We start from the raw sequence: 24,187 nt of genomic DNA, 5'->3' as shown, positions 1-24,187 counted from the left end.
GGTACCGCTGTCTCTCTCTGCCCCCTGGGGATCTGCTCTGTAGAACCCAGAGCTCTAGGTGAGACCTTACCCAGGGATCTATAAAGTGGTAGCGCTGTCTCTCCCCAGGGGATCGGCTCTGTAGAACTGAACCCAATAAGGGAATCAGGGCTATAGGACAGAATGCAGTACTATATAAGAGGCAGCGTTACCCTGTGTATAAAGAGAACTCAGTGGTACCCACTTCATTAGTGCTGGGAGGATACTGCCGGTTGCTACGAGAACAGAGATTAAACACCATCTGCCAAACCCCATCCCCCAGAATCCTTATCTGAGGTTGGGGTCCTGCACACACCTGCTTGTACCCTTCCCCCAGTGCCGGAGTTTCACAATCACACACACACACACACACACACACACTCGCACACACAGTGATAGGGAATCATATAAAATCAGTGAGGGGAAGGCAGAGCAATGGGGGATAGCACTGGATACAAGGAAGTGTAAGGGGCTGAAGGATCAGTGGGTAAATAAAATGGCTTCCCAGTGGCAGATAAACTTAACATAAAAAAGGAGGAAAAGAGCCTTCAGGCTCCCCTGAAAGTCAGTCTGACCTCTGGCCCTTCCGTTGTTAATAACTTTATTAACTACTGAGTGTTACTGTCTCCATCTCCTCTTACTGTCTCTATCTTTTTCTACTGTCTCCATTTTGCCCTACTGTCTCCATCTTGCCCTACAGTCTCCATCTTGCCCTACAGTCTCCATCTTGTCCTACTGTCTCCATCTCCTCCTACTGTCTCCATCTTGTCCTACAGTCTCCATCTTCTCCTACTGTCTCCATCTTCTCCTGCTGTCTCCATCTTGCCCTACTGTCTCCATCTTGCCCTACTGTCTCCATCTTGCCCTACTGTCTTCATTTTGTCCTACTGTGCCCATCTTGCCCTACTGTGTCCATCTTGCCCTACTCTCTCCATCTTGCCCTACTGTCTCTATCTTGCCCTACTGTCTCCATCGTGTCCTACTGTTTCCATCTTGTCCTACTATTTCCATCTTGCCCTACTGTTTCCATCTTGCCCTACTGTCTCCATCTTGCCCTACTGTCTCTATCTTGCCCTACTGTCTCCATCTATTCCTTCTGTATCCATCTTATCCTACTCCATCTTGTTCAAACGTACTGCTCTACAGTACCTGCCCTACCTCACTTTTCTTATATAAAACTTCTATGCTGTAGGACTTGAGTACATTTGGGTCCTAGGGCTGCCATCACTTTTTGTAGCCCCTGAAGACATCTCTGCTCTTTAGTAACAGGGGGAGAAGAAGTGACTAATAGGGAGACTGTGGGCCATGCCATTCTCTGTGATATGGAAATGAAGCTCTATCACAGGGTCTGATTTAATGAAATTGCCGGATAATACTCTCCCCCGGGACAAACAAGGATTGTGATTAGGGCAGATAAGGAAACCTGCAGTGTTGGGAAGAGCCTGACATCAGAAAGCCAATGTCTTTCTCTCTTTGTACAGGGGAGAATGTGTGGAACAGGGACACCCCAGCTGTTCCCATCCCAGCGGCTGTCACTAGAGGGGGGGTGGTTATATCCTTGTATAAAGGATAATACCTTCTGGGGTCAGCTCAGGACATCAGGCCAAGGGGATCCGATCCCCTGCTAACTGAACGAGCACAAAAGAGGAATTAGCATCCACAAAGACCACCGCATTCCCAAGGAAGGATTGCTTTATGGCCCCTCATTGTATTGTAATCTCTCTTCTCTACTATAGAGCGTGCTGAATCAGCGTGAAGGCCAACCCATGCCTTGTGCCTCTATCGCTACAAGGGTTAATGTCTCAATTAAGGCATTTTAAATGGCATCAGGGTGGCGGTATGCCACCGAGGGACGTCACAATAATCACAGGAGTCACAAAGATGCCCCTCATTGACGCCACAGTGCTGGGAGTATAACGCATACGGTAGCCCTTTCTACGACCAGTATTGAGCCCATCCTGGGAACTGATGGAAAAGGCCACAAATGTGGCGGATTCTGCAGAAAATGATTGTAAGACATTAAAGCTCTGACGGAAACATACCTTCACCCATGCCTGTAACGGGGTTGGCACCGTCTCGGTTACATTTGTGAATGTCGTCGGCATCAAGTATCACTTTGACCAGCTGGGCCGGGGAAGTGCCAGCAAGGTGGCAACCCTAATTGCTAGATTAATTGTGTGGGGGTTTATCAATAACCAGCACAGCGGGCAACCCTGCAGGATCCTCCAGAAATGAGCCATACCATTCTGTGGCATCTAAAGGGGGAGAAAGTGAGGCAGTAAGCCATGAGACGGGCATTAGCTCAAGGGAGAATAAATGATGTAAATAGGAGTGAATGGTAGGGGGTCAATAGCAAAGGGTCTGTCATTAACTGCATTTCTGTATGTGGCCCTATCGCCTTTCCATTTTGTATTACTGGGGGTGTGTGGCCCTACAACGGCACCGCCACATTACTGGGCTCAACTACAGCTGGAGGGGCCCCTAGTGGGAGTGGGGCAATAGGGAACCAGTCTACACATTACAGGCCCCCTGACAGGGCCACACACACCCAGTAATACACACGGGAGGGGCCCCTAGTAGGGCCCAATGCAGGAATACACAGTTTATGAGGAGGCTACTGAGAGTGGGGCAATAGGGAACCAGCCTACACATTACAGGCCCCCTGACAGGGCCACACACACCCAGTAATACACACTGGAGGGGCCCCCAGTAGGGCCCAATGCAGGAATACACAGTTTATGAGGAGGCTACACACGGTGGGGCAATAGGGAACCAGTCTACACATTACAGATCCCCTGACAGGGCCACACACACCCAGTAATACACACTGGAGGGGCCCCTAGTAGGGCCCAATGCAGGAATACAAAGTTTATGAGGAGGCTACTGAGAGTGGGGCAATAGGGAACCAGCCCACACCTTCCAGGCCCCCTGACAGGGCCACACACACCCAGTAATACACACTGGAGGGGCCCCTAGTGGGAGTGGGGCAATAGGGAACCAGTCTACACATTACAGATCCCCTGACAGGGCCACACACACCCAGTAATACACACTGGAGGGACCCCTAGTAGGGCCCAATGCAGGAATACACAGTTTATGAGGAGGCTACTGAGAATGGGGCAATAGGGAACCAGCCCACACATTACAGGCCCCCTGACAGGGCCACACACACCCAGTAATACACACGGGAGGGGCCCCTAGTAGGGCCCAATGCAGGAATACACAGTTTATGAGGAGGCTACTGAGAGTGGGGCAATAGGGAACCAGCCTACACATTACAGGCCCCCTGACAGGGCCACACACACCCAGTAATACACACTGGAGGGGCCCCTAGTAGGGCCCAATGCAGGAATACAAAGTTTATGAGGAGGCTACTGAGAGTGGGGCAATAGGGAACCAGCCCACACCTTCCAGGGCCACACACACCCAGTAATACACACTGGAGGGACCCCTAGTGGGAGTGGGGCAATAGGGAACCAGTCTACACATTACAGATCCCCTGACAGGGCCACACACACCCAGTAATACACACTGGAGGGGCCCCTAGTAGGGCCCAATGCAGGAATACACAGTTTATGAGGAGGCTACTGAGAGTGGGGCAATAGGGAACCAGCCCACACCTTCCAGGGCCACACACACCCAGTAATACACACTGGAGGGGCCCCTAGTAGGGCCCAATGCAGGAATACACAGTTTATGAGGAGGCCACTGAGAGTGGGGCAATAGGGAACTATACTGATATTTCTCACACTGCCCCCTGTAATAAACATTAAGATGGAGGCGTCCGAGTGACGTAGTGCCTGTAACCCGATAGACGTGAATGTCATGTGACACGTTTCCACGGAAACAGCAGCAGCGGTTCCCACGGCAACGAAAGAGAGCGCCGGTCTGAGATATCGGGGGAAATGGCGACGCCGGACGCCGGGGCTCTGAGTGAGGAACAGCGGCAGCGACTGGCGGACTTTAAGGTGTGTCCCCTTCCGTGCTGCAGGGCCCAGTAAGCCCGGTATATAACGGGACACTGTACCCACCGGGCAACTGCAGCCCAATGTAATCGCTTAAACCAACCAATCAGCACAAAGCTTCAGTAGTGTGTAACTGGCCCAATGAAAGTCAGTGTATGATTGGCTGCTGGGAGTTACTGTACTGGGGCTGTGAGTTGGCTAATGAGCCCTTGGGTTTGGCTCAGTGTGTAACTAATGTCCCCCAGCTACAGTATATATTTATATTTATATTTATATTTATATTACTCACTCTCTCCCAATAGGTACACCAAAATAATAATAAAAAAACAACAATACACAAAGAGTAGTGTAGAAATGATCCCTATATTGGCTACCAATAGGAATAGAGTGCAAGCTTTGGGGGCTCTAAGGCCCCTTCATCAGGCAAAATACAAATGAGAACTGAAATGGCACAACATTGATACTGATAGATCAGAGAGAAGTGTTACATTACATTAACATTTATTTATAAAGTGCCAACATACCCCGCAGCGCTGTACAATAAGTGGGTTACATACATTGGGCATACAGAGTAACATATAAAGCAACCAATAACCAATACAGGAGGGGAAGGGAGCCCTGCCCAAAAGAGCTTACACTCTACAAGGAGTAACATATAAAGCAATCAGTAACCGATACAGGAGGGGAAGGGAGCCCTGCCCAAAAGAGCTTACACTCTACAAGGAGTAACATATAAAGCAATCAGTAACCGATACAGGAGGGGAAGAGAGCCCTGCCCAAAAGAGCTTACACTCTACAAGGAGTAACATATAAAGCAATCAGTAACCGATACAGGAGGGGAAGGGAGCCCTGCCCAAAAGAGCTTACACTCTACAAGGAGTAACATATAAAGCAATCAGTAACCGATACAGGAGGGGAAGAGAGCCCTGCCCAAAAGAGCTTACACTCTACAAGGAGTAACATATAAAGCAATCAATAACCGATACAGGAGGGGAAAAGGGCCCTGCCCAAAAGAGCTTACACTCTACAAGGAGTAACATATAAAGCAATCAGTAACCGATACAGGAGGGGAAAAGGGCCCTGCCCAAAAGAGCTTACACTCTACAAAATACATACAGAGTAACATATAAAGCAATCAGTAACCAATACAGGAGGGGAAGGGAGCCCTGCCCAAAAGAGCTTACACTCTACAAGGAGTAACATATAAAGCAATCAGTAACCGATACAGGAGGGGAAGGGAGCCCTGCCCAAAAGAGCTTACACTCTACAAAATACATACAGAGTAACATATAAAGCAATCAGTAACCGATACAGGAGGGGAAGGGAGTCCTGCCCCAAAGAGCTTACACTCTACAAGGAGTAACAAATAAAGCAATCAGTAACCGATACAGGAGGGGAAGGGAGCCCTGCCCAAAAGAGCTTACACTCTACAAGGAGTAACATATAAAGCAATCAGTAACCGATACAGGAGGGGAAGGGAGTCCTGCCCCAAAGAGCTTACACTCTACAAGGAGTAACAAATAAAGCAATCAGTAACCGATACAGGAGGGGAAGGGAGCCCTGCCCAAAAGAGCTTACACTCTACAAAATACATACAGAGTAACATATAAAGCAATCAGTAACTGATACAGGAGGGGAAGGGAGTCCTGCCCCAAAGAGCTTACACTCTACAAGGAGTAACAAATAAAGCAATCAGTAACCAATATAGGAGGGGAAGGGAGCCCTGCCCAAAAGAGCTTACACTCTACAAGGAGTAACATATAAAGCAATCAGTAACCGATACAGGAGGGGAAGGGAGCCCTGCCCAAAAGAGCTTACACTCTACAAGGAGTAACATATAAAGCAATCAGTAACCGATACAGGAGGGGAAGAGAGCCCTGCCCAAAAGAGCTTACACTCTACAAGGAGTAACATATAAAGCAATCAGTAACCGATACAGGAGGGGAAGGGAGCCCTGCCCAAAAGAGCTTACACTCTACAAGGAGTAACATATAAAGCAATCAGTAACCGATACAGGAGGGGAAGAGAGTCCTGCCCAAAAGAGCTTACACTCTACAAGGAGTAACATATAAAGCAATCAGTAACCGATACAGGAGGGGAAGGGAGCCCTGCCCAAAAGAGCTTACACTCTACAAGGAGTAACATATAAAGCAATCAGTAACCGATACAGGAGGGAAAGGGAGCCCTGCCCAAAAGAGCTTACACTCTACAAGGAGTAACATATAAAGCAATCAGTAACCGATACAAGAGGGGAAGGGAGCCCTGCCCCAAAGAGCTTACACTCTACAAGGAGTAACATATAAAGCAATCAGTAACCGATACAGGAGGGAAAGGGAGCCCTGCCCAAAAGAGCTTACACTCTACAAGGAGTAACATATAAAGCAATCAGTAACCGATACAAGAGGGGAAGGGAGCCCTGCCCCAAAGAGCTTACACTCTACAAGGAGTAACATATAAAGCAATCAGTAACCGATACAGGAGGGGAAGGGAGCCCTGCCCCAAAGAGCTTACACTCTACAAAATACATACAGAGTAACATATAAAGCAATCAGTAACCGATACAGGAGGGGAAGGGAGCCCTGCCCAAAAGAGCTTACACTCTACAAGGAGTAACATATAAAGCAATCAGTAACCGATACAGGAGGGGAAGGGAACCCTGCCCCAAAGAGCTTACACTCTACAAGGAGAAAAGGTTGAGACACAAGGTGTACATTAGGGGGTTACAGATAGAGAGAACTTGGGGAGATAGTGACAGTAATGAAGGTTTATTAGGGGGGGGGTAAATAGTCCCGGGGTCTGGATTCAGTCAGGTCAGATAGTGTCACATGGAACCTGACCCCAAATTAAGGCCCTGACTTACTGTGCTGAATAACCCCATACATTTGTATCCATACACCTGCCTTTCTCATTCAGATCCAAAGTTCCCTTTTAGAATTAACCCCTTCATGCCCTGAAGCCTGTGGCCCTGATTGCAGGAGGGCTGTCCCACCGGTGTATCACTCGCTTTGGGCTTGGTCTTATGTGTGTGATGGTTCATCCTTGTGCGCAGTTTTTGCCCCGTTTCCCCAATGTACCTTCCCCTGTAGGGCACTTAGTGCATATGATCAAGTACAGCCCATTGGGGGAAGCACAGGAATAGCCCCGAATGGTGCAGACTGTGTGTGTATTCGGTATTGTTGCAATTGGATCTTGGCACAGGATGTATTTGTCTCACATGTGTTGCTGTTGCAGGGAAATGTCGCTGCTTTAGTTGTTTGGGGAAGAGACTTCTAACAATCATTTCCCTCAGACTGGGGGGTGTCTATAGGGCAGAAGGGGCAGTTCAGGGAATATCTCCTTTAGTCTGGTATCTGTATGGAGCATCTGACTGAATCCAGACCCTGGGACTATTTACACCCCCCCCTAATAAACCTTAATTACTGTCACTATCTCCCCCAGTTCTCTCTATCTGTAACCCCCTAATGTACTGCTTGTAACACTTCTCTCTGATCCATCAGTATCAATGTTGTGCCATTTCTGTTCTCATTTGTATTTTGCCTGATGAAGGGGCCTTAGAGCCCCGAAAGCTTGCACTCTATTCCTATTGGTAGCCAATATAGGGATCATTTCTACACTACTCTTGTATTTGTGTTTTGTTGTTTTTTTATTATTATTTTTGACACTGGCTAACACGGTACTACAGTTTTTGTTTTGTGAATAGGTACACCAACAATTGTACTGCGGCCCCCAATTAGCTGCTGTATAGGCTTGGGCTCTGGGCTTTATTGGTCTCTAAATTTTATCCAACTGTCTCCATCTTGTCCTACTGTCTCCATCTTGCCCTACTGTCTCCATCTTGCCCTACTGTCCCCATCTTGCCCTACTGTCTCCATCTTGTCCTACTGTCTCCATCTTGCCCTACTGTCTCCATCTTGCCCTACTGTCTCCATCTTGCCCTACTGTCTCCATCTTGCCCTACTGTCTCCATCTTGCCCTACTGTCCCCATCTTGTCCTACTGTCTCCATCTTGTCCTACTGTCCCCATCTTGCCCTACTGTCTCCATCTTGCCCTACTGTCTCCATCTTGCCCTACTGTCTCCATCTTGCCCTACTGTCTCCATCTTGCCCTACTGTCTCCATCTTGCCCTACTGTCTCCATCTTGCCCTACTGTCTCCATCTTGCCCTACTGTCTCCATCTTGCCCTACTGTCTCCATCTTGCCCTACTGTCTCCATCTTGTCCTACTGTCCCCATCTTGCCCTACTGTCTCCATCTTGTCCTACTGTCCCCATCTTGCCCTACTGTCCCCATCTTGCCCTACTGTCTCCATCTTGCCCTGCTGTCCCCATCTTGCCCTGCTGTCTCCATCTTGCCCTGCTGTCTCCATCTTGCCCTACTGTCTCCATCTTGCCCTACTGTCTCCATCTTGCCCTACTGTCTCCATCTTGCCCTACTGTCTCCATCTTGCCCTACTGTCTCCATCTTGCCCTACTGTCCCCATCTTGTCCTACTGTCTCCATCTTGCCCTACTGTCTCCATCTTGCCCTACTGTCTCCATCTTGCCCTACTGTCTCCATCTTGCCCTACTGTCTCCATCTTGCCCTACTGTCCCCATCTTGCCCTACTGTCTCCATCTTGCCCTACTGTCCCCATCTTGCCCTACTGTCTCCATCTTGCCCTACTGTCTCCATCTTGCCCTACTGTCCCCATCTTGCCCTACTGTCTCCATCTTGTCCTACTGTCCCCATCTTGCCCTACTGTCTCCATCTTGCCCTACTGTCTCCATCTTGCCCTACTGTCTCCATCTTGCCCTACTGTCCCCATCTTGCCCTACTGTCTCCATCTTGCCCTACTGTCCCCATCTTGCCCTACTGTCTCCATCTTGCCCTACTGTCTCCATCTTGCCCTACTGTCTCCATCTTGCCCTACTGTCTCCATCTTGCCCTACTGTCTCCATCTTGCCCTACTGTCCCCATCTTGCCCTACTGTCTCCATCTTGCCCTACGGTCTCCATCTTGCCCTACTGTCTCAATCTTGCCCATCTTGATATGAGTGTATGAGGGGCTGATATGAGTGTATGAGGGGCTGATATGAGTGTATGAGGGGCTGATATGAGTGTATGAGGGGCTGATATGAGTGTATGAGGGGCTGATATGAGTGTATGAGGGGCTGATATGAGTGTATGAGGGGCTGATATGAGTGTATGTTGGGGTCGCTATACAGTGAGACAGGCAGGGTGCTGGGAGTTAGAGAGCAAGACTAGCCGCTAATAGAGAGAGGGCTGTGCCGGAGTGACTGTCGGTGAGTGCGTGAGGGCCACGCTGTGTCGCTCCCACGTTAATATTAATGAGAGTGCCGGCGGAGGTGTTTGCTTTGGAGACGGCGCAGCGGCTCATTAAGTCCTTTGTCTCCTGATACCGATCTTGTGATCCACAACGTCCCGTGTTCCCTCTCGTGCAGATCCGGGCGCGTGTCAGTAATGAGACCTACCTGCGAGAGCGCCGGGAGATTCAGCTGCTCCTATCCGGCTTCATACGGTGAGAGCGCTGGGCGAGAGTGCCCAGAGTGGCACAGGCTGCACCCCCAGCCCGACATTATGTTCCTGCTGCAAGTACCCCAGTCCTGCTGCCAACCGAACCCCCAAATCCCTGCCTCGTGCCTGAGAGACATGTGCCCCCACAGCCTGGCACTGCCAACTGCTCCTACCGCCACCTAGGGGCTCACAGCAGGACTGCGCTGTTTGCAGCAGGAGGGTGCAGAAGTTGGGTAAAGGGGGGATGGTGTGGGGTATGGGGGGGAAGGTGCAGGGAGAATATGGGGGGAGGGGCAGTTTGGGGTATAGGGGAAGGGTGCAGTATGGGGGAGGGGGCATTTTGGGGTATAGGGGGAGGGGGAGGGAGCAGTGTGGGGTATAGGGGAAGGGTGTGGGGGCAGTATGGGGGGAGGGGGCAGTGTAGGGTATAGGGAAGGGTCCGGGGGGCAGTATGGGGGGAGGGGCACAGTATGGGGGGAGGGGCACAGTATGGGGGGAGGAGGCAGTGTGGGGTATAGGGGAAGGGGAGCAGTGTGGGGCATAGGGGAAGGGTGTGGGGGCAGTATGGGGGGAGGGGGCAGTGTGGGGTTTAGGGGGAGGGGGCACAGTATGGGGGGAGGGGGCATTGTGGGGTATAGGGGGAGGGGGCAGTGTGGGGTATAGGGGAAGGGTGCAGGGGCAGTATGGGGGAGGGGCAGTGTGGGGTATAGCGGGAGGGGGCAGTGTGGGGTATGTTGGAAGGGTGTGGGGGCAGTATGGGGGGAGGGGGCAGTGTGGGGTATAGGGGAGGGGGCATTGTGGGGTATAGGGGGAGGGGGCAGTGTGGGGTATAGGGGGAGGGGGCACAGTATGGGGGGAGGGGGCAGTGTGGGGTATAGCGGGAGGGGGCAGTGTGGGGTATAGGGGAAGGGTGCAGGGGCAGTATGGGGGAGGGGGCACAGTATGGGGGGAGGGGGCAGTGTGGGGGTATAGCGGGAGGGGGCACAGTATGGGGGGAGGGGGCAGTGTGGGGTATAGGGGAGGGGGCATTGTGGGGTATAGGGGGAGGGGGCAGTGTGGGGTATAGGGGGAGGGGGCAGTGTGGGGTATAGCGGGAGGGGGCAGTGTGGGGTATAGGGGAAGGGTGTGGGGGCAGTATGGGGGGAGGGGGCAGTGTGGGGTATAGCGGGAGGGGGCAGTGTGGGGTATAGGGGAAGGGTGCAGGGGCAGTATGGGGGAGGGGGCACAGTATGGGGGGAGGGGGCAGTGTGGGGTATAGGGTATGGGGGCAGTGTTGGGTGTGGGGGGAGGGCACAGGGGGCAGTGATAATAACTGACATTTCTGTATTTTCTCCCTTTCAGGGAAGTTTTGCTGAGACGGCCAGAGAATATCCGGGAGTTTGCCGCAGGTACCGTGTCTCCCTACCCCACTAGTGGGTTTCCTACCCCAGGGTGCAGGGGGCGCTGTGCCTGACAGTTACAATGTGTCTTTGGCAAAATGAATGCAGCCGCAGTTGCTCAGTTGCTCTCTCCTGCCTGGCGCCATTTACGGTGTGTGGGGGGCAAGTGACACCTGAGCCCCAAATTTTTTGGTGCAAGTGCCCCCCATTTATGGACACAGGGTGCAAAGGGAACCCTGGGGGTCAGGAGGTGGCAGTAGCTTCAGGGTTCCTGTGTGTTGATAAGGGCAGCAGCTGATTCAGAGTGAGGGGGTCTGGGGCAACTATAGGGCACCCCTTTACCTTTAATGAAAGTGGGTGCAACTCATTGGCCACTGCGGCTGTGGATCCCTAAGGGGTTACAGTAAGGTTCCACAGCTGCCCCTCCTGGGGATCCTGCACATTTGCTCCACTCAGGGCTCATTTCCCCACTGACCCCAATGCCCCCAGTCACTGGCTGGGAATGTCATGCAAGTCATGCCCAAAAGCCTTCTGGGACAGTTTCCCAGCATCCCCCGAGCCCCTGGCCAACTGCGCAGTTCCTGTGAGTCAGAGGCACAAGTGGCACCTTATTGGCCCCTGCGCCAGGGAGGGAGGGGCTTAGTACCCACCCCTCAGCCCCCCAGGTGGCACTGACTCCCCTAAGCATCCTAGCTGCCCCCTCCATTTAGCCCATTCACATACTTTATCCCTTGCAATATACCCCCAGCCCGGCGTGGCCCTCGCTGCATAGGAGCCCGTATCCCTGCCATTAATCACTTGTAGCTTAAAGGGGACCTGTCACGATGATTAAAGGCCACTAAACTGTGTTAATATTCATGAATAGGCCTTATTATTCCCCCCCCCCCCATGATTTATTGGGCACTTCCTCCAACTAATATTTCTCTCCGGGTTCAGTCATTTCCAAGTGCTACATGCCCCGGTGCCCCGGCGTGGGGGCAGGATTGTAGCCGGGGCAGGAAGGCAAAGCCAGCGGAATGGAAGGTCCCTGTGGCCGGGTGTCCTTAACCAGGTCCTGGCATGTCCCCCCCATACTGGGCACTAAGCTGTACCCCCCATACTGGGCACCAAGCTGTACCCCCCATACTGGGCACCAAGCTGTACCCCCCATACTGGGCACCAAGCTGTACCCCCCATACTGGGCACCAAGCTGTACCCCCCATACTGGGCACCAAGCTGTACCCCCCATACTGGGCACCAAGCTGTACCCCCATACTGGGCACCAAGCTGTACCCCCCATACTGGGCACCAAGCTGTACCCCCATACTGGGCACCAAGCTGTACCCCCCATACTGGGCACCAAGCTGTACCCCCCCATACTGGGCACCAAGCTGTACCCCCCATACTGGGCACCAAGCTGTACCCCCCATACTGGGCACCAAGCTGTACCCCCCATACTGGGCACCAAGCTGTACCCCCCATACTGGACACTAAGCTGTACCCCCCTATACCCATCTGTGTGCCAGCCTCCCTAAGCCTGGGCCCAGCACCCAATCCATTCGCCTCCAGGGCTGCCATCGGGAATCTGGGAGTCTGGTGGGAGAGGGGCAGTCTGGGTGGGAGAGGGGCAGTCTGGGTGGGAGAGGGGCAGTCTGGGTGGGAGAGGGGCAGTCTGGGTGGGAGAGGGGCAGTCTGGGTGGGAGAGGGGCAGTTTGGGTGGGAGAGGGGCAGTTTGGGTGGGAGAGGGGCAGTTTGGGTGGGAGAGGGGCAGTCTGGGTGGGAGAGGGGCAGTCTGGGTGGGAGAGGGGCAGTCTGGGCGGGAGAGGGGCAGTCTGGGTGGGAGATGGGCAGTCTGGGTGGTTGAGGGGCAGTCTGGGTGGGAGAGGGGCAGTCTGGGTAGTTGAGGGGCAGTCTGGGTGGGAGAGGGGCAGTCTGGGTAGTAGAGGGGCAGTCTGGGTAGTAGAGGGGCAGTCTGGGTAGTAGAGGGGCAGTTTGGGTGGGAGAGGGGTAGTTTGGGTAGGACAGGGGCAGTCTGGGTAGGAGAGGGGCAGTTTGGGTGGGAGAGGGGCAGTCTGGGTGGGAGAGGGGCAGTTTGGGTGGGAGAAGGGGCAGTTTGGGTGGGAGAGGGGCAGTTTGGGTGGGAGAGGGGCAGTCTGGGTGGGAGAGGGGCAGTTTGGGTGGGAGAGGGGCAGTCTGGGTGGGAGAGGGGCAGTTTGGGTGGGAGAGGGGCAGTCTGGGTGGGAGAGGGGGCAGTTTGGGTGGGAGAAGGGGCAGTCTGGGTGGGAGAGGGGCAGTTTGGGTGGGAGAGGGGCCCCTTATCTCCTGTCACATTGTGTGCATTAAATTGCTCAGTGAATAGGAGCGTCTGTCATAAATCCCCCTCCCCCGCGCCCCCCCATTATTCTACAGACACGGCGAGGGGGTGGGATCTGCCTAATCTCTAAGAAAACTGAATAGGACAGAAAAAATACATTTTACCCCCCCATTCCCTCCCCCGGGGGCCCCCCATTCATCACAGCAGCAGGGGAAGCACCACTGATAGTCTGTATCGTAAACCTGTCAGGGGAGCAGGAAAAATAATGTGGATTTTCATGGATTAAGGGAGACGGCTGTCGGCATTGATCCCTGGATAGAAAGCGCTGGGGGCCCCCGGGGGCATTGTATCAGGATAAATGGGGGCCCTAACTGCTCAAGTGCCCGTCTCTAGCACCGCACAGCTGTCTCTGGGCCCCTGTCTGTCTGTCCTGAGACAGCTCAGCTTGTATAGGGACAGGGCTATGGGTGTCCTGTAGGTACAGTGGGTGGGGGTCCCTATAAACCCAAAGGCCCCCCCATTCTAACCCCGGTCATTGTATTCATCATCTGTCACATGGGAATGGATAATGTACCCCCTACTGTAAATGATAAGGATATTAGAAGTCACTGAGGGGTTCTGTGCCCCCCATATAAAGGCACAAGGCTGCAGGCTGAGTTATACAGGGAACTCTGAGTATCACTCATGTATTATAAGGGATACTGTACCCCCTACTGTAAATGATAAGGATATTAGCAGTCACTGAGGGGTTCTGTGCCCCCCATATAAAGGCACAAGGCTGCAGGCTGAGTTATACAGGGAACTCTGAGTATCACTCATGTATTATAAGGGATAATGTACCCCCTACTGTAACTGATAAGGATATTAGCAGTCACCGAGGGGTTCTGTGCCCCCCATATAAAGGCACAAGGCTGCAGGCTGAGTTATACAGGGAACTCTGAGTATCACTCATGTATTATAAGGGATAATGTACCCCCTACTGTAAATGATAAGGATATTAGCAGTCACTGAGGGGTTCTGTGCCCCCCATATAAAGGCACAAGGCTGCAGGCTGAGTTATACAGGGAACTCTGAGTATCACTCATGTATTATAAGGGATAATGTACCCCCTACTGTAAATGATAAGGATATTAGCAGTCACTGAGGGGCTCTGTGACCAATGGGCTGACTGTACCTATAGGGGCAGCTACCCGCAGCGCCAATGGGCTGTCTGTACCTATAGGGGCAGCTACCCCCAGCGCCAATGGGCTGCCTGTACCTATAGGGGCAGCTACCCCCAGCGCCAGTGGGCTGACTGTACCTATAGGGGCAGCTACCCGCAGCGCCAATGGGCTGCCTGTACCTATAGGGGCAGCTACCCCCAGCGCCAATGGGCTGCCTGTACCTATAGGGGCAGCTACCCCCAGTGCCAATGGGCTGCCTGTACCTATAGGGGCAGCTACCCCCAGTGCCAATGGGCTGCCTGTACCTATAGGGGCAGCTACCCCCAGTGCCAATGGGCTGCCTGTACCTATAGGGGCAGCTACCCCAGTGCCAATGGGCTGCCTGTACCTATAGGGGCAGCTACCCCCAGTGCCAATGGGCCGCCTGTACCTATAGGGGCAGCTACCCCCAGTGCCAATGGGCTGCCTGTACCTATAGGGGCAGCTACCCCCAGTGCCAATGGGCCGCCTGTACCTATAGGGCAGCTACCCGCAGCGCCAATGGGCTGCCTGTACCTATAGGGGCAGCTACCCCCAGTGCCAATGGGCTGCCTGTACCTATAGGGGCAGCTACCCGCAGTGCCAATGGGCTGCCTGTACCTATAGGGGCAGCTACCCCCAGTGCCAATGGGCTGCCTGTACCTATAGGGGCAGCTACCCGCAGCGCCAATGGGCTGTCTGTACCTATAGGGGCAGCTACCCCCAGTGCCAATGGGCCGCCTGTACCTATAGGGCAGCTACCCGCAGCGCCAATGGGCCGCCTGTACCTATAGGGGCAGCTACCCCCAGTGCCAATGGGCTGCCTGTACCTATAGGGGCAGCTACCCCCAGTGCCAATGGGCTGCCTGTACCTATAGGGGCAGCTACCCCCAGTGCCAATGGGCCGCCTGTACCTATAGGGGCAGCTACCCCCAGCGCCAATGGGCTGACTGTACCTATAGGGGCAGCTACCCCCAGCGCCAATGGGCCGCCTGTACCTATAGGGGCAGCTACCCCCAGCGCCAATGGGCTGACTGTACCTATAGGGGCAGCTACCCGCAGTGCCAATGGGCTGACTGTACCTATAGGGGCAGCTACCCGCAGTGCCAATGGGCTGACTGTACCTATAGGGGCAGCTACCCGCAGTGCCAATGGGCTGCCTGTACCTATAGGGGCAGCTACCCCCAGCGCCAATGGGCTGACTGTACCTATAGGGGCAGCTACCCGCAGCGCCAATGGGCTGACTGTACCTATAGGGGCAGCTACCCCCAGCGCCAATGGGCTGCCTGTACCTATAGGGGCAGCTACCCGCAGCGCCAATGGGCTGCCTGTACCTATAGGGGCAGCTACCCCCAGTGCCAATGGGCTGACTGTATTTATAGGGGCAGCTACCCGCAGTGCCAATGGGTGACTATATTATATCTCTGTATAAAAGAATGGCAGGACTGTGGAAGACCAAGATGGCTGCCAGTCACATGACCCCCCCCCCCCCCAGCAGGAACGCGGGAGTCTGTTTTTAGTTTCCATGATCATCAGATGCCAGTGGGTAATTAGGGAAATGGGCTAATTGGCAGGAGGTTGGGCAGTGAGTGGCCAATGAGTGAGCGCCCGGGCAGTTTCGCTAACGCACGCCAGACGCCCCCCAATGAGCCATTATGGGCCTTATTAGATCATATTAGTGCCACTAATACAGTTACACAGTCAGCGCACATCTGTTTCCATGGCAATGGGGCCGGTGGGAGGAGCTCCTACTCCGGCTCTCACATAGGGTTAAACACCAGGATAAACAGGGGTGCGGGGTCCCTGGCCAATGGGCTGCCCCCTGGCACGGGCTGAGTGGATCCAACCCACAGACACCCCGTGCCCCCTGGCACCTGTATATTGGCATAGTCTGTGGCACCACCAGCGCCGCCCATTGGGCTATAGAATGGGCCTATTTACTGTAGGGGCTGGGTTACCCTTAGCAACCACTGTAGCTTTCAATTGCCCCCTGTTGGTACGGCGGGTACCCCAGGGCAGGTACGGCGGGTACCCCAGGGCAGGTACCCCTCTGATTGGGGAGTATGTGCCAGCGGTGCCAACTCATAGCCGCTCCTCTCTGCCCCCCTCTGATTGGGGAGTATGTGCCAGCGGTGCCAACTCATAGCCGCTCCTCTCTGCCCCCCTCTGATTGGGGTGTATGTGCCAGCGGTGCCAACTCATAGCCGCTCCTCTCTGCCCCCCTCTGATTGGGGTGTATGTGCCAGCGGTGCCAACTCATAGCCGCTCCTCTCTGCCCCCCTCTGATTGGGGTGTATGTGCCAGCGGTGCCAACTCATAGCCGCTCCTCTCTGCCCCCCTCTGATTGGGGAGTATGTGCCAGCGGTGCCAACTCATAGCCGCTCCTCTCTGCCCCCCTCTGATTGGGGTGTATGTGCCAGCGGTGCCAACTCATAGCCGCTCCTCTCTGCCCCCCTCTGATTGGGGTGTATGTGCCAGCGGTGCCAACTCATAGCCGCTCCTCTCTGCCCCCCTCTGATTGGGGTGTATGTGCCAGCGGTGCCAACTCATAGCCGCTCCTCTCTGCCCCCCTCTGATTGGGGAGTATGTGCCAGCGGTGCCGCCCCTGATATTAGCACCTCCCCCCTCACTAATTCCTCTCTCATCTTCCAGCGCATTTCACAAACCCGGCCGTGGCACAGAGCATCCGAGAGAAGATGGGAGCGCCAGCTGTACCCCGAGAGAGAGAGGGGCCCCAACACCGAGACACCCCCCTCACGTGACTCCTCTCAGGCCCCGGAGCCCATTCACCCACCTTGTTATGACTTCAATAAACACAATCCCTGGCACCCCCACATCTGTCTTCTCTTACACTGATACACCCCTAACTCTATTGGTTCTCCCTTACAGTAAGGAACCCCTTCCTATGCTGATGGTGAGATCCCCTTTCCTCCCCACCCCCAATGTATCACTCATTCCCCCTCTCTGGGTAGGGAATCCCATAACCTGACTGCCCTTACAGTAAGGAACCCCTTCCTATGCTGATGGTGAGATCCCCTTTCCTCCCCACCCCCAATGTATCACTCATTCCCCCTCTCTGGGTAGGGAATCCCATAACCTGACTGCCCTTACAGTAAGGAACCCCTTCCTATGCTGATGGTGAGATCCCCTTTCCTCCCCACCCCCAATGTATCACTCATTCCCCCTCTCTGGGTAGGGAATCCCATAACCTGACTGCCCTTACAGTAAGGAACCCCTTCCTATGCTGATGGTGAGATCCCCTTTCCTCCCCCCCCCCAATGTATCACTCATTCCCCCTCTCTGGGTAGGGAATCCCATAACCTGACTGCCCTTACAGTAAGGAACCCCTTCCTATGCTGATGGTGAGATCTCCTATTTACCTTTATTGTTTGTAATGATGGTGAATAAGCAGAGGGGGGGGGGGTTACAATGGTAGAAATGACTGCATTTTCCTCTCTCCCATTACCTGGGGGTCGCGGGGCCCGGCTCGGGGGGGGGTACATTTCTGAAGAGGAGGAATTCCAGCGCTGCCACCTGCTTTTGGCTCACCCAGGTGTGAAATGGGGTCTGCGGGCTGCGTAATGTCATCTATCAGTGTCTGACCCGGGGGCAGGAGAGGGGGCTCCTTCTCTCCCATGAATATTTCATAGCAACGTCCCCGGAGATGTGGGAAGTCACTCGGATACTGCTCGACCTCAGCTCCTGCCCAGTAGAACCCGATCCAGAAGCCATGGGAGCCGTGCAAGCCCCCAGTATGTAGAATGGGTTTCCTACATTCGGACTGTACTGACGGGTCCCCCACTAGCCCAAGGGCCCCTTATCTACTTCCCAGATTCTTGGTGCCCATAGTGCCAGGCAGCAGCGAGCCCAGGCTTTGTGGCACCGGCCCAAAGGTACTGCCCACTTGTCTCGCCCAAACTGGCGGCTAAATGTAAATCTGGGAAGGTTCCACCACCGCCCCCACCAGTGTCAGGCTGGGACCCACCTGAAACAGAACCTACAGGCCCCCTAAGACCCCCTGGGTGCTGCAACCCCCCAGCACTAACCTTCCTCCCTAGTGGGCCCCAGGCTTGGTCTGGCAGAACCCACCAGTACCAGGACTTCTCCCAATATCCCAGTGGGCCAGTCCAACCCTGAACCTATTGGAGAATCAAGGTGGCAGTAGCTGGGGTCCAAGTACCCCCAGACAGAACCGGCAGCTTTTCAGCTCATGGATGGGACCTGCCCAACCAGCGTCTGGCCAAACATCAGCAAGATGTCTATCGGCAAGTGGAGCCTTTGATTGGCTCATTTAGAAGGTTACAGAGTGCAAGCTTTTGGGATGACTTCAAATATCTATCAGATGCTTTAGAAAACAATGGGGGTTGGGAAGCTCCGCACTGGGGGAATCAGAGGGTTTGGGGGGTTCAGGAGACCCAAAGCAGCAGCACGGGGAGACCTGGGAAAGCTCAGTAGGTACCGACCCGGCTCCTCTTGTGGTCACAGAACTTGGAGACCCCCCAGCAGGTGCTTCTTATTGAAGCCCCCCAGTCTGGGCTCTTGGGTGGGAGTCTCTCAGCTTATTATTCACTCATCTCCAATATTTAGTATTGATTGTGGCAGTTTTATCCCGGCCCCCAGCGGCAGGTATCAATAATAAGCCCCCAGGGGTTCAGGTAGCCGAGCTCTCTGTGCATTAACAAGGTTACAGATATATAGAAACATTGGGGTAACAGTCACCCCGCTATAGTTCCAGGGGTACCCAGGGCACAAATAAGCACTCACCCCAAATCCCCCCCTAACTGACCTTCAGGCTGGGCCCCCTTAGCCCATAACAAGGTTACAGATATATAGAAACATTGGGGTAACAGTCACCCCGCTATAGTTCCAGGGGTACCCAGGGCACAAATAAGCACTCACCCCAAATCGCCCCCTAACTGGCCTTCAGGCTGGGCCCCCTTAGCCCATAACAAGGTTACAGATATATAGAAACATTGGGGTAACAGTCACCCCGCTATAGTTCCAGGGGTACCCAGGGCACAAATAAGCACTCACCCCAAATCCCCCCCTAACTGGCCTTCAGGCTGGGCCCCCTTAGCCCATAACAAGGTTACAGATATATAGAAACATTGGGGTAACAGTCACCCCGCTATAGTTCCAGGGGTACCCAGGGCACAAATAAGCACCCCAAATCCCCCCCAACTGGCCTTCAGGCTGGGCCCCCTTAGCCCATAACAAGGTTACAGATATATAGAAACATTGGGGTAACAGTCACCCCACTATAGTTCCAGGGGTACCCAGGGCACAAATAAGCACTCACCCCAAATCCCCCCTAACTGGCCTTCAGGCTGGGCCCCCTTAGCCCATAACAAGGTTACAGATATATAGAAACATTGGGGTAACAGTCACCCCGCTATAGTTCCAGGGGTACCCAGGGCACAAATAAGCACTCACCCCAAATCGCCCCCTAACTGGCCTTCAGGCTGGGCCCCCTTAGCCCATAACAAGGTTACAGATATATAGAAACATTGGGGTAACAGTCACCCCACTATAGTTCCAGGGGTACACAGGGCACAAATAAGCACCCCAAATCCCCCCTAACTGGCCTTCAGGCTGGGCCCCCTTAGCCCATAACAAGGTTACAGATATATAGAAACATTGGGGTAACAGTCACCCCGCTATAGTTCCAGGGGTACCCAGTGGGGGGCCCGATTATAACGTTACACTGGAGCCAGAGGCTCACACTCAGGACCCCCAATCTGTTTAGCAGTTTGGATTGAGCTGAAGATTTAAACCCCCCCCCAGCTTCCAATAGAGGGAGGGGGCGGAGCCTCCTCTGATACCAATTCGGCAGCTGCTTCCTCCCTTCTCTGGCTTGGGGGGGGGTGGAGGCTCTGAAAAATGGATTTCTGAAGGATTCACAGCCCCCCCCCCCCCCCCCCTCCCGTGAGCCCCAGGGGGTCCTGGTTGTATTAACAGGAGGCGGGGCACGCATATTTATGTGATTGGGGGAAGGGCCTCTAAAGTGTCTGGGCATGATGGGAGTTGTAGTTTGCCAGTAGTTAAAGGGACACAGCTTGAGATGGCAGGGAGTAGGATAAGGGGGTCCCCCCCCCCCGCAGGGAGTAGGATAAGGCCCCCCCCCCACATAGTTTGGAATCGCCAGGCAACGACTGATGATATTTCAGCAAAGCGATGTCACGGCGCAGCTGTCCCCCCCCCCCCCCCAGCGATTACACAGCCCCCCGGTGTGCGACAATCCCACCTCATCCCTTCTATTTCATGCCCATTACTGGCAGCCTTTGTCTGTCACTCCTCCGTGGCTCCTCCCACTCCCTCTCATATCTATATGTCTCTCTCCAACAGTGTCCTCTCATGCAGTCTATCAGCTGTCTCTTCTATCTCTTTATTCCTCCTCTCCTGCTGTCACTATAGGCACCATCTCTCCCTACTATACCTGCTATCCCACAGCCCCAGTCCCTTCCCAGAGGCTATTATCCCCCCACTGTTACTATAGGCACCATCTCTCCCTACTATACCTGCTATCCCACAGCCCCAGTCCCTTCCCAGAGGCTATTATCCCATTGCTACTATAGGCACCATCTCTCCCTACTATACCTGCTATCCCACAGCCCCAGTCCCTTCCCAGAGGCTATTATCCCCCCACTGTTACTATAGGCACCATCTCTCCCTACTATACCTGCTATCCCACAGCCCCAGTCCCTTCCCAGAGGCTATTATCCCCCCACTGCTACTATAGGCACCATCTCTCCCTACTATACCTGCTATCCCACAGCCCCAGTCCCTTCCCAGAGGCTATTATCCCCCCCACTGCTACTATAGGCACCATCTCTCCCTACTATACCTGCTATCCCACAGCCCCAGTCCCTTCCCAGAGGCTATTATCCCCCCACTGCTACTATAGGCACCATCTCTCCCTACTATACCTGCTATCCCACAGCCCCAGTCCCTTCCCAGAGGCTATTATCCCCCCCACTGCTACTATAGGCACCATCTCTCCCTACTATACCTGCTATCCCACAGCCCCAGTCCCTTCCCAGAGGCTATTATCCCCCCACTGCTACTATAGGCACCATCTCTCCCTACTATACCTGCTATCCCACAGCCCCAGTCCCTTCCCAGAGGCTATTATCCCCCCACTGCTACTATAGGCACCATCTCTCCCTACTATACCTGCTATCCCACAGCCCCAGTCCCTTCCCAGAGGCTATTATCCCCCCACTGCTACTATAGGCACCATCTCTCCCTACTATACCTGCTATCCCACAGCCCCAGTCCCTTCCCAGAGGCTATTATCCCCCCACTGCTACTATAGGCACCATCTCTCCCTACTATACCTGCTATCCCACAGCCCCAGTCCCTTCCCAGAGGCTATTATCCCCCCACTGCTACTATAGGCACCATCTCTCCCTACTATACCTGCTATCCCACAGCCCCAGTCCCTTCCCAGAGGCTATTATCCCCCCACTGCTACTATAGGCACCATCTCTCCCTACTATACCTGCTATCCCACAGCCCCAGTCCCTTCCCAGAGGCTATTATCCCCCCACTGCTACTATAGGCACCATCTCTCCCTACTATACCTGCTATTCCACAGCCCCAGTCCCTTCCCAGAGGCTATTATCCCCCCCCCCCTGCTACTATTAGGCACCATCTCTCCCTACTATACCTGCTATCCCACAGCCCCAGTCCCTTCCCAGAGGCTATTATCCCCCCACTGCTACTATAGGCACCATCTCTCCCTACTATACCTGCTATCCCACAGCCCCAGTCCCTTCCCAGAGGCTATTATCCCCCCCCCCCTGCTACTATAGGCACCATCTCTCCCTACTATACCTGCTATCCCACAGCCCCAGTCCCTTCCCAGAGGCTATTATCCCCCCACTGCTACTATAGGCACCATCTCTCCCTACTATACCTGCTATCCCACAGCCCCAGTCCCTTCCCAGAGACTATTATCCCCCCCACTGCTACTATAGGCACCATCTCTCCCTACTATACCTGCTATCCCACAGCCCCAGTCCCTTCCCAGAGACTATTATCCCACTGCTACTATAGGCACCATCTCTCCCTACTATACCTGCTATCCCACAGCCCCAGTCCCTTCCCAGAGACTATTATCCCCCCCACTGCTACTATAGGCACCATCTCTCCCTACTATACCTGCTATCCCACAGCCCCAGTCCCTTCCCAGAGGCTATTATCCCCCCACTGCTACTATAGGCACCATCTCTCCCTACTATACCTGCTATCCCACAGCCCCAGTCCCTTCCCAGAGGCTATTATCCCCCCACTGCTACTATAGGCACCATCTCTCCCTACTATACCTGCTATCCCACAGCCCCAGTCCCTTCCCAGAGGCTATTATCCCCCCACTGCTACTATAGGCACCATCTCTCCCTACTATACCTGCTATCCCACAGCCCCAGTCCCTTCCCAGAGGCTATTATCCCCCCACTGCTACTATAGGCACCATCTCTCCCTACTATACCTGCTATCCCACAGCCCCAGTCCCTTCCCAGAGGCTATTATCCCACTGCTACTATAGGCACCATCTCTCCCTACTATACCTGCTATCCCACAGCCCCAGTCCCTTCCCAGAGGCTATTATCCCCCCCACTGCTACTATAGGCACCATCTCTCCCTACTATACCTGCTATCCCACAGCCCCAGTCCCTTCCCAGAGGCTATTATCCCCCCACTGCTACTATAGGCACCATCTCTCCCTACTATACCTGCTATCCCACAGCCCCAGTCCCTTCCCAGAGGCTATTATCCCCCCACTGCTACTATAGGCACCATCTCTCCCTACTATACCTGCTATCCCACAGCCCCAGTCCCTTCCCAGAGGCTATTATCCCACTGCTACTATAGGCACATTTAGAAGAAGTGGAATCCCATTACTAAGATACTATCCCTAGTAAGGGGAAGAAAGACCTTCGGAATAAGAAAGTGAGTAAATAAAGAGCAGAGAATGTACAGAGAGAGAGATATTGGGGCCTAGAGATTTCTATTCTGCTCTCTAGAGGTCTCTCTCCAGGCAGAGCTTGGGGGTCTCGGCTGTCAGGGCCATTAAATGTAGATCATCATAATGGAGAAGCTCCAGGGAGTTTTTGCAGTGTATAACCAACCCCCCCCCCCCCCCCCCCCCCCCCCCACCCCACCTGAATCCCATTAGGCACCATCCATCCCCATCTGCGCGCCCCTCTCCCAATTACAGTACCAGTTAGAGGATCATTGGGCAGATAGGACCCCATTATAAACCGCCTATAGGGTCAAGGCGATGCGCAGCCCTGTGGCCCCTGGTAATGGAGGGGCTTGGGGCCCTGGGCACCGTGACCAGCACTAAATAACCTGGGGAGAGCAGATAATGAGCCGATAGCCCGCCCGCCCCCCCCCCCCCCCCAGGCGGCCATTCCTATTGCCCCTAATAAATCTGCCAGTGTAACCAGTACCCCTCCCCTCATATTGGTATTCCCCCGCCCCCCATGAAACATTAACAGAATGGCTTGTCCTGGGGGGGGGGGCAGTTGTAAATATGTAAAGGGCAACAGCCCTCCTTGGGGCTCTAACCTGTAGTAACCAGAGCAGAGTTGCAGTTGGTCTGTTGCTATATATGAATCACGTTTGCCCCCTGGCATCTTACAAGAGGGCTTATAGGGTTGGGCAACAACCACCCACCTTTACTGCACTGCTGCAAATAGAGCCCTTGTGCCCTAGAGCCTTAGTGACCAGAGGCAGCGTCCTAACTGATCCCCCCCACCCAGCGTCCCACCTGTAGTTCCTCCAGTACAGCATGGGTTAAACAGCAAGCCCAGCCCCCAATCAGATGAACGTAC

At 54.0% G+C, this 24,187-nt stretch overlaps 1 protein-coding gene across 1 annotated transcript; it reads left to right on the top strand.

Moving 5' to 3' along the window:
- The first annotated feature begins 3,844 nt into the window (after positions 1–3,844).
- Positions 3,845–17,182, top strand: riiad1 (regulatory subunit of type II PKA R-subunit domain containing 1). Its single transcript, XM_031892070.1, has 4 exons — positions 3,845–3,986; positions 9,423–9,499; positions 10,837–10,883; positions 17,001–17,182. The coding sequence occupies exons 1-4, from the start codon at positions 3,924–3,926 to the stop codon at positions 17,108–17,110; spliced, it is 297 nt and encodes a 98-aa protein (XP_031747930.1). The 5' UTR covers positions 3,845–3,923; the 3' UTR covers positions 17,111–17,182.
- The last annotated feature ends 7,005 nt before the right edge of the window (positions 17,183–24,187 follow it).

This window comes from Xenopus tropicalis, chromosome 8 (genome assembly GCF_000004195.4).
Source record: "Xenopus tropicalis strain Nigerian chromosome 8, UCB_Xtro_10.0, whole genome shotgun sequence".
Classification (NCBI taxonomy): domain Eukaryota; kingdom Metazoa; phylum Chordata; class Amphibia; order Anura; family Pipidae; genus Xenopus; species Xenopus tropicalis.
This window is presented reverse-complemented; position numbering and strand designations above follow the sequence as displayed.

What these genes read in the sequence shown, in the direction of transcription:
- riiad1 (XM_031892070.1), top strand. Translation starts at nt 3,924, where the DNA reads ATGGCGACGCCGGACGCCGGGGCTCTGAGTGAGGAACAGCGGCAGCGA. An exon ending in AGCGACTGGCGGACTTTAAG is followed by an intron (nt 3,987 to 9,422) that starts GTGTGTCCCCTT and finishes CCTCTCGTGCAG; the next exon opens with ATCCGGGCGCGTGTCAGTAA. An exon ending in CTCCTATCCGGCTTCATACG is followed by an intron (nt 9,500 to 10,836) that starts GTGAGAGCGCTG and finishes TCTCCCTTTCAG; the next exon opens with GGAAGTTTTGCTGAGACGGC.